Source organism: Diorhabda sublineata, chromosome 11 (assembly GCF_026230105.1).
Source record: "Diorhabda sublineata isolate icDioSubl1.1 chromosome 11, icDioSubl1.1, whole genome shotgun sequence".
NCBI classification, from domain to species: Eukaryota; Metazoa; Arthropoda; class Insecta; order Coleoptera; family Chrysomelidae; genus Diorhabda; species Diorhabda sublineata.
In genome coordinates this window covers 4,814,581-4,824,685 of record NC_079484.1, presented here as the reverse complement: position 1 = coordinate 4,824,685, position 10,105 = coordinate 4,814,581, and the positions used below count along the sequence as shown (strand labels likewise).

The following is a 10,105-nucleotide window of genomic DNA, read 5'->3' as shown; positions in this document are numbered from 1 at the left end:
GAAACAACATAATTTAATAATCAATTTAATATAAAAACAACGCGATTATCTTGGAGAACTTTTATAGTAAAATATAGTTAATTTCTTTGAAAAAATGGCAGGAGAAGACAACACACAATACAGTTTTGTTTTGTTCTATGCTTACTACTTGTAACTTTTGAAGTCTACTGATTCTTTGATTTGCAGGTTAATTAACAATAAAAAATAAAGTATTTTAGAAAGATTTGAGTATAAAAATTTATTTTTCGTACTATCTTCTTAATGTCAATTTAAAACAACAAAAGCAGCTATTTAAATTGTGGCAACCCTGTTAGCATCGAAAATGCTATTTGCGTGGAAGATAATATAATAACAAATTCAATAATTTTCTTTATGAATGTTTGAGGTTTTGTTATCTCTACTACTAAATTTAGGATCACGTTCTCATAACTAATATAATAAATTGAAGCAATTAAATGAAAATTTTGTACCTATTGCTTATATTTAATACGTTTCACTGTATTCCATATGACTATGTCGCTTTAGTGGACATTTAATGGAATTACAATCAACAGAGATTTAATGTACCATCAAACTGTGAAGTGCGAGATTGATAAAATAGATTTTATGTTTTAGTTTAAAAATATGTTAAATGGGTGCTTGACCTTTAACTAGTTTTTCATAAATTAAGACAAATCCGGCTCTGTGCTGCGTCATTCAGTACCGTTCAATAAAACTGCTATACGAAAATGACCTTTACCACACTTCTCTATACGTCTAGGCCACGTTCGCCATTTACCTGCATAACTAGAAGCTCGATCAACAAGCCTCTTCCACAATCGACCAGTGGAAGAATCCGTCTGTCGCCATTTCCCTTAAGTGCTAGTGTTTGTGGTTGTGCATCTTTTTTGTTGTGTTTATACTCTAGATTTTGACTTATACGAAGTTAATGATGGAATTAAAAGTGGAATCTGTTAACCTCTTTGATTTAGGCAAAATTTGTAGAGCATGTTTAACGGAAAAGGGTGAAATGCGATCAATTTTTATGCAGGATGATTCTACAGGACAACCGTTGGTCCTGGCAGAAATGATAATGGAGTTTACTTCTGTACAGGTTCATAATTTATAAATTCATTAGTTTACAATTTATTGCTCTTAAGTAAACCTCTAAAAGTGTTTTGAACACTGTAGGGTACAATGTTGATTTAAATTTCAGTAATTAATTCATTGATAACATCATTTTGAGAAAATTTACTTTGAATTTGATTTTTTTGTTCAATAAATTTTCGTATGCTTTATATGGATCCTTTATTTAAAAGATGATGGAAAAAACTCAATGTTTTGTTTATGCAGTGAATTTTTATTTTGGTTACTAACTGTAAACATATATTTAATAATTAAAGAGTTATGAAATTTAAGCATGTTTATAAATAATTAAAATTTCAATGCTATGTAATTACATTAGTTTACTCTTATGGACATCCAGTATATTTCCAGAAAAAATTGAAAATGGTTTATACTAGAATTTATAGCATATTTTACTCTCAAAAGAAATTCTTTGAATAATTTGAAATCATATAATATATGCATAAAGGCAGTAAAAGATCTGAGAATTGAAGTAACCATCAAGAATGCAAAAGGATGGTTGTAAATTAAAAAAACATGGTGTAAGATTTAATAATGAAAATACGAAGAATAGAGTTATCACATTTGAATACATAGGAATCATTTTCACAAAAAAAGACATAAAAATAGCATAGTAAGCAAGGGCGATAAAATATAGAAGAAGAAAATTTTCTGAAAATGGCAATAGGCAAGGACACGAAAATAAAAGTATACAACCCTATAATATAGTACCTATGTTAATATATGGAAGTGAAACCTGAACAAAAGGACATAGATTAGAATAGTAGCAACAGAAATGAAACACCTAAGGATAATAGCAGGGAAAACGAGGATGGATAGGACAAGAAATGAGATAATTATATGATACTGCGGACCACGTCATCTGTGAGTGCCCAGCACTCACATGAGCGCGAATCAAACACTTATAGCTTGTCTAATGACATCAAAGGGTTCAAGCCAAAGCACCTGATAGATTTCTTGAAGGACATGGCCTTTGATAACGTTTAGTGGCCTATCAGAAGGCCTATGTGCTTTATGACCCACCTATGTTACTATGAACTATGAGAGGATTATAAAAAAGCACAAATGGAAAGTAAAATAGTTGCAATATGTTTAAATAGTTACAGTCACATAAAGAGAGGAACATCACAAAGCCTAATAAGAAAAGTGACAGAAGAAAAAACACATGAAAAAAGAAGGAACTGACGACTCAGGAAAACTTGATTGCACCAACAACATAGCACAGGAAGTCATACAGCAAATGAGTGAAGTAGGAAAGGGTTGTAAACATGGATAGAAGAAGAATAAAAACTAAAAGTTCTTAAGAAATAGCAGAAAAATTTCAGATCAAGCAAAATGTTAATAATTAAATAAATTCACTAAACAATATTATGAAATATACCGTCTATTTTTAAATAATTTACATTTAATGAAAATATGTGAATTAATAAATAAGCAAAAGAACTTCATGGATTGATTACTGTAATGTTTGGTGATGAAACTTGAAGTTAGAACTGTACTCAATATTTTTGTACCCTTTTACAATTTGTACCACATCCCTGATGGTAGAGCCAACAATGCAGTCCCAACTCCATCACAGATCCCCTACTTTTCTATTGAATCCTTCTCTACTCTTTTATTAAACTGTTGCTGGTTGCAAACTAATGTTTACTGCCTATAGTCAGCAAAACCTTTGAAAAGTAGTGTACTTGCACTCTAATATTTATGTTTGTAATTTATGTAATTTTATATAATAACTTGTTACACTTGTTTTTTTGCAGATAAAAGATGACGATGGTTTACCATCATTAATTTGTTTACAATGTTGTCATGAAATAAGTAGATCATATTCATTCAAGCAACTATTTGAACAGAGTGATATAAATCTTCGGACCTATTTGGGTAAACCCATCGACCATTTTCCAAAACCTAGTAAAGATGAACTCGCACAAAACGATTTTACCAATAACTTTTTTTTGGATAATTTTGGCATTATTTCATCTTCAGATAGTAGTGACGAAGAGAGTTTGAAAGATGAACTTATCGCATTACAATCTACCTTTCCTGAAAATTCAAATGATGAAAAAGTTATTGCTCAAAAACAGCTCCTAAAAGCTTCGAAATTCCACAAAACTCGAATGTCCAGAAAGAAAATATTAGCAAAAGGAGGTAAATCAGCAGGTATGAACTATTGAATTAATTTTTTTCTTGAAGCAAGTTTCAAAAAACAAGTAAAAATTGATGTTTCGATCTACTTTTCTATCAAAAGAGACCTAAAATAAAGACGATTTATCAAGTAAAACAGATAAAAGGTCAAATAAGTAAGGAGTTAGAAAATATTGATTAGTTTTGAGCTTTTTTATACCGATAATATATTTCTACAGAGAATACAAAATAAATTATTTGTCACATTAAATTTTACTATATTTTTACAAGTTATATTATAAATTTAAACGTTTTTAAACATTATATCATCAGTATTTATACTCATTACAATTATATTGTAACAAGTTACAACAACGGGTTTCAAGTTCTAATGTAAATCATTTTATCAAATTTAGCCCTTATAAATTATTTTTATTTACAATTATGTTATAATTATTAGTAATTAATAGTGAAGTTGTATGCATTTAAAAATTATTAATTTCAAATGTTTCAAATTATAGCACTATCAGCCAAACGTATGAAACGTAATATGAACCAGTGCAATGTTTGTAAAAAGCAATTCATCAATCTAAAGTCATTTCGGAAACATCTAAGGACTCATATAGAAGATAGACCCTTTAAATGTAAACTGTGTCCTAGAGGATTCACAGAAGAAAATTATTTAAACAACCATATGCGTACCCACGTTCCAGATGAACAGAAACCTCATGAATGTGAAGTATGCAAAAAACGTTTTATACATAGTACAATGTTAGCTAAACACATGCTTAAACATAGTGGAGAAAAACCATTTGTATGTAAGATTTGTAATAAAGGATGTTACGCTGAAAACAGTCTTCTAAAGCATATGAAAATTCACGAGAAAAAAGAAGGAGATCCAGCTTTATTAAAACATATATGTGATTATTGTAAGGTTGAATTTCCGGATCATCAAAGTCTCTCTGTACATATCAAACAACATACTGGTGATAGACCATTTGCTTGTAACATTTGTGGAAAGTGTTTTCCGCAGAGGTTCAATTTGGAACTGCATTCCAGAACTCATACAGGTGAATAAATATTCTATTTGTATGAATTTATTTATGAAATTTTACTTTTAAATTAAATTAACTATATACATATGAAATATTTTTTAGGGGAAAGACCATTCCAATGTGAAATTTGTAAAAACGGTTATGTATCGAAGGCTAGTCTTAAAATTCATATGAGGACTCATACTAATGAACGTCCATTCGTTTGTGATTTCTGTGGAAAAGCTTTTAGACAATCTGGAGATTTAACTAGCCACAAACGACTTCATGGTACTGAAAAACCCATAGAATGTTGTATTTGTCAAAAAAGGTATGTTGATGATATAATTTTTTTTCTATAATTATGTAGTACTTAATGAGGTGAATAAATATTTATATAAAAATAATTTATAATGCATGTTGAATAAATCGCACTTCCACTCAAATAGTGTCCTAAATGAAAAAAAAACTACCAAGTAATAATCAGTTGATATTAATTCTAACTTTATTTTTCACTTTTCGGTTAATAACTCGAAACCTGAGTTAACGCAATAGCAACTATTTATATGACATTATTTGAGATTAATTTCTAAGTTTTCTAGCACTGATAGTACAATAAAAGAAATTTTCTAATTTTTTGAGTTATGACACTATGTGAGCAGAGGTGCGAAATGAGGTGCTCAATTGGGGGCAACTGTAAGCCTTCCAAATGAACACCATAAACTTAACAGTTAACGACACACAAATAAAACGAAAAGAAATTAACAAATAATAGAGAATATGAGAAGAATACAATACATGAGAGTAATTACAGATAAAAAGAAATTATTTTACTAGCTTTCCACTTGTTACTAATGAAATTGATCCTATAAACCAATTTAAAAGTGTGCTTATGTAATAGCAAACTCATTAGAAATAATTAAATTAATTTAAAAGTGATTATGTATCAGTAAACTCATTAGAAATAAGTAAACCAGTTTAACAGTACGATTAAGTACTAGAAAAACTCATTAGAAATAATTAAACAAATTTAAAAGTGTGATTATTTATCAGTAAATTAATTAGAAATAATTTAACCAATTTAAAAGTGATTAAGCACTAGAAAACTCATTAGAAATAATAAATAAATTTTAAATTAATTTATGACAATTTGTATTTTCTTCTTCAGATTCACGACTGTGATGAAATTGAAATATCACATGAGGAACCATACAGGAGAACGCCCTTACGTTTGTAGTGTGTGCGGTCGTGGTTTTACAGTGAACACTATTCTTTTGCGGCATATGCGTGTCCATTCTGGCGAAAGACCGTATGTGTGTGTCACTTGTGGTAAAGCTTTTTCCCAATCGAGTACACTCAACACCCATATGAAAGTGCATGCGTCTTCTAATAATCAAGAACGTGCATCAAAATATACAGTAAACGAAGAACCGAAGTTTCAGTCTCAAACGAATCAACAACAGCAACAAAATCCGCAAGATCATAATAGAATGATGCAACAGCAGGATAACCGAATGTTGATACAAACACAGCAGTTGAGTGATGGTACAAGAATTGTAACAGATCCCACACAACTGTTGGGAGATCATAGGGGATTGATAAGTGACACAAGGTAATTTTTTTACTTTTATATAATAGTATTTTTCACTTGTTTTAGTCTCACCTTTTCAGGTGTGAGATGAAGGTTTTAATATCTTTTATATCCAATCCTTTTTTTATCGATGGGTATCTTTTTTTGTCTCCCCAGTTCTCAATCTATTTCTTTCTTGGTGTGTACAACCTCTATTATTATTTTTGTTAAACTATCTGTGTCCATTTTAGATGTTTTTTCTACTGTTGTTAATTTTAAGTATTTATTGTCTTGTATTGGAAACAAATTACATCACTTTTCATTAATTGTCACATATATGTAAAAAATAAATTAAAAAATATAATTATTTATTTCAGGTTGATAAATCATGAGGGACCAAGATTACTAGTAGACGTTTCTGAACCTCCTCCACTAAGACTATTGGTTACTGATAATACAAGTCTAGTTTCTAACGATAACAGACTAATTACTCAAGATAACAGACTCATTGCAAGGGTTAACGTTAATGACAATAGACATTTGCCTGTTCTAGATGGTTCTAGAATATTAACTAGTGATAAGTATCTAGCTACTTATGATCCCTATCAAAGAGGTCACTTATAAAAAATCAGGATCATAGTGGTTATTGGACGTTTTATTGTTGTACTACTCAATTTTCTATATTCAATAACATCAATTTTAGTTAATTGATATATTCTTTTAAATAAACAATAATCATTGAACTGCATTTGAAGAACCCATGGCTTGGTTATACTGTAGAATCTCTAAAACTCGAAACTTATTAAGTCGAAATCCTCCTTTCTTTTGGCTAAACCTCCAAATACTAGGTATCTCCAATTATTTAGACTTAACTCAAATGACATATGAGTCGTTCAGTGCTCAAAGTAACTAACTCCATAAAAGAAAAAGTTGAGAAATATGATGACATAGTTTAAACTGTTTTTTAAAATTTGTTATGATATAAATCCCAATATATATATTGTAGAATGCATAAATACAGGTGTAGCTTCCATCTAACGGTATATAAAATTATTAAGAAGGAACAGCCAAAACATAATCGTCAGTAACGCTACAGTTTTAATGTGACTGGTGGAGTTCAGTTCTATTAAAATGAGTAAATTGTTGATTTTTTTAGGAAACTTTCAAGGCGTATTTTGAAATTTAAAAGGGGGGTCATACTCTACATATCATTTATCCGTTGAGTTGCATGGCACTACGAGACCCTGTTGTTTTTCGCTTAATTAATTAGAATATTTAAAACAAATACTGAGTGAATCTATATCGCTCGAAATGAAAGGGATAAAAAGAATAACTGTGTTGATTATTTGTTACCCCTCAAATAAATATACTTATGAACATATAAATTTCGCTTATCATAAGCTAGGAATGTGGCCAGCTGGGGAAAGGCTTTCCAAGAGAAAGAAAATAGTCTGTATAATATCATCATCTTCAGCTGCTTGAAAAACATTTACCGTCATCATTCAACGCTTGGTGATGCATTTGAATTGCGTTACTGGAACGAATTACATAAGAATATGGAGTTAGTAAAAATTGCTTATGAAATAAATTACTTATTATTCAACGACTAAAAAAAATTTTGCAGTTTAATGTTAATCTTCATTATTCGGGAAAGTTATTATATAAAAAGTTATGCTTTGACACTTGAATTTGAGATTTTTCAAAAAGTGGAATTAATCGATTTGTGCTAATATAATTCATCAAACCGATTCAGTGGATATTGAAGAAATTCTTTTAAATGTTAAATGATTTCGATATTGAAACTTAAACCGATTTTTTTTTGTTGAATCAATATCTCGAAAAATATGTATATTCAAAAATCTTGTCTTCGTAAGTTGAAATTTTAGCCATATTTATATTTTTTTGTGAATTAAAGTTTTTTGCATTTCCTTTGACATTCAAGATATGGATATGCTATTGTACTAAAGTAAATAAGCATTTTACACGACCAAACTTTGTTGTGTACCTTTCTTATGTCTTAACTACCAAAGAAATTTCTACTGAATATTTTAAAATTATGTAGGAACATTTTTCATTATGTAAATTGGGTGATTATTGCTTACAATTTGAAAGTTTTGGAAAAAGTTGAGTAGTTCAAATAATTTCTACATATCACAATTTCTAGTTAAACTAACATATTCTGCTCAAACTTTATACTTTTACTCATTATTGATAACGATTTTTCTAAAATTTATTTATTTGTAGATTTATAATTACAGTAAGACCTCTCTAAACGCTTTTTTGTTTAGCGCAGTTTTATTTCAACCCGGGGATTCCCCGAAATTGTGCGCTGAGCTAGTTTTCCAAATATGTCCAAAACAGTGTAATTGTGTTTCTTGTTTGGTGCAGTGCTGTACAGACGCATTTATATCCTGTGAATAGAAACAAGAACCACTATTAGTTTATCACTCCAAAAACCCAAGAGCAATGAAAAGCAGATCTAAATCAACTTTACCTCTGATTTGATAGTCTAATATGAAAATGTTCCAGGATTGATTCACTGAACTGTCTGAACGTAATTGAGGAATTAAAAAACTTGAACAAAGAGCACTAGTATTAATTGATAATGCTCCAAGCCACCCAATAAATTTATCAGACTTGACAACATGCATTCCACTCGAAGTGTTTTTCTGAGAGAATTCTGGAATAACTACAATATCATGAAATATGTTGAAAACATAAACCTTTCTTGGAATAGGGTTACAGAAAGATCTTTGAAAGGGGCATGGAAGAACATTTGGGTAGATTTAAGTAAGATCAAAGATATTGGACATTATGTCGATATAGATCAAATAGTGAAATTACCGATACAAACTGGTGTAGAAGAGGTAAATGTGAAAGACGTCGAATAGTTCAATAAACAGCAGCTAGTCTTTCTAATGATGAACTCAAGAAATTAAATGAGCAAAAAATATTGTTCTATGGCGTTTGTAAAATGGAGTTTGACTACTATAACTGAAATTATGGACCAATTTGTTGAATATGATTCAAATTTTCACAGAAGTTCAAAAGCAAGACGGGGTTTTATAGATGTTTTATCCACTTATCAACAACTTCTAATAAAACGCAAACTGATTAGATGCCTTCTTGAAAAAAAAAAAAAAAAAGGCAGAAAATTGGAAATACAAAATTGATTAATCTGTATGACTTAGAATTTTTTTTTATAAGTATATTCTTTTATATTGTTTCCATTTTTGTAAGATAAATATTTAGTTTTATTTATATTAAAAAAAAATCCTAATTTTAATATCCATCTTCCACTACCCCCATCATTTACATGTTAAGATAGCTTCGTTTCGCTTTACGCTCTACATTGATGGAACGTATCCTGCACGTTAAGCAAGGTCTTGTATGGATTTGGAGTCTCATGTTCTCCGTGACCCAAAGGATTTATTGTGTCCTCCTTTCTTGCTGCGATACTGAAGAACCCGTGTTTACAGCTGATCCATTAATCCCACTCCTTTTAACAAGTTTAGAATGTCTTATATTTCAAGTGCTCTGAAGTTCCTTAGTGTTTTACACTTGGAGAGAATGTGGGTTAAGGTTTCATCCTCTGTGCAACAAAATCTGCACGCCGCATTATCTGCTTGGTCTAGCGTTTGTAGGCGACAGTACCTCGATACTCCTGTTGTATTCGTAGATTGTTCTTACTTCGGTTGATACATTCGGCAGATCTACTCTGGTTCTAGTTTCCCAGAAGAGTATTTGCCTGTCTCAGCTCCTGTAGGTTGTCCCAATAATTGGTTTTGCTTCTATCTACCTTGTTTTCCAGTGGTTTTTCCACTGTAGCTCTTACCACAGAAGGTTCGGCTCTCATATAGGGCTTTTCTGTCCCACTTTAGCGAGCTTATCAGCTATTTAAACGAACCCAAGCGACACGTTGGCAATTGAGGTGTTACGAACGCCTAGTCGCCACTAGAGGAGCTACCCTGCTCTTAGAGATTAGGCACGTGCGGTTTTGCTTACTTTTGTGACACGGGGAGAAGTGAGTAAATAATTGTAGTGCATCTGATTATGTAATACTTGAACGGTCCCTAAGAATCAACCCCAGAACTTTCCTATCCTGAAATCGAATATGATGTACCCACCTCCTTATTTTTAATGTATTAGAATCGACATTTACTATCGGTTTTGTAATACCTTGTAATATATAGTGGCGTTTTAGTTAATGTAAGTAATAAATTATTTTCTACTGCACTGTGTTTTCACTCAAAAA

At 30.6% G+C, this 10,105-nt stretch overlaps 1 protein-coding gene across 1 annotated transcript; it reads left to right on the top strand.

Moving 5' to 3' along the window:
- Positions 1–206: 206 nt before the first annotated feature.
- Positions 207–10,084, top strand: LOC130450206 (zinc finger protein 846-like). Its single transcript, XM_056788476.1, has 6 exons — positions 207–1,093; positions 2,886–3,285; positions 3,771–4,319; positions 4,407–4,611; positions 5,449–5,892; positions 6,228–10,084. Exons 1-6 carry the CDS (start codon positions 929–931, stop codon positions 6,472–6,474), a joined length of 2,010 nt encoding a protein of 669 aa, XP_056644454.1. The 5' UTR covers positions 207–928; the 3' UTR covers positions 6,475–10,084.
- Positions 10,085–10,105: the final 21 nt, after the last annotated feature.

Coding starts and splice junctions, on each gene's coding strand:
- LOC130450206 (XM_056788476.1), top strand. CDS start 929: ATGATGGAATTAAAAGTGGAATCTGTTAACCTCTTTGATTTAGGCAAA. Junction 4,612..5,448: donor TGTTGTATTTGTCAAAAAAG/GTATGTTGATGA, acceptor TTTCTTCTTCAG/ATTCACGACTGTGATGAAAT. Junction 5,893..6,227: donor GGATTGATAAGTGACACAAG/GTAATTTTTTTA, acceptor TATTTATTTCAG/GTTGATAAATCATGAGGGAC.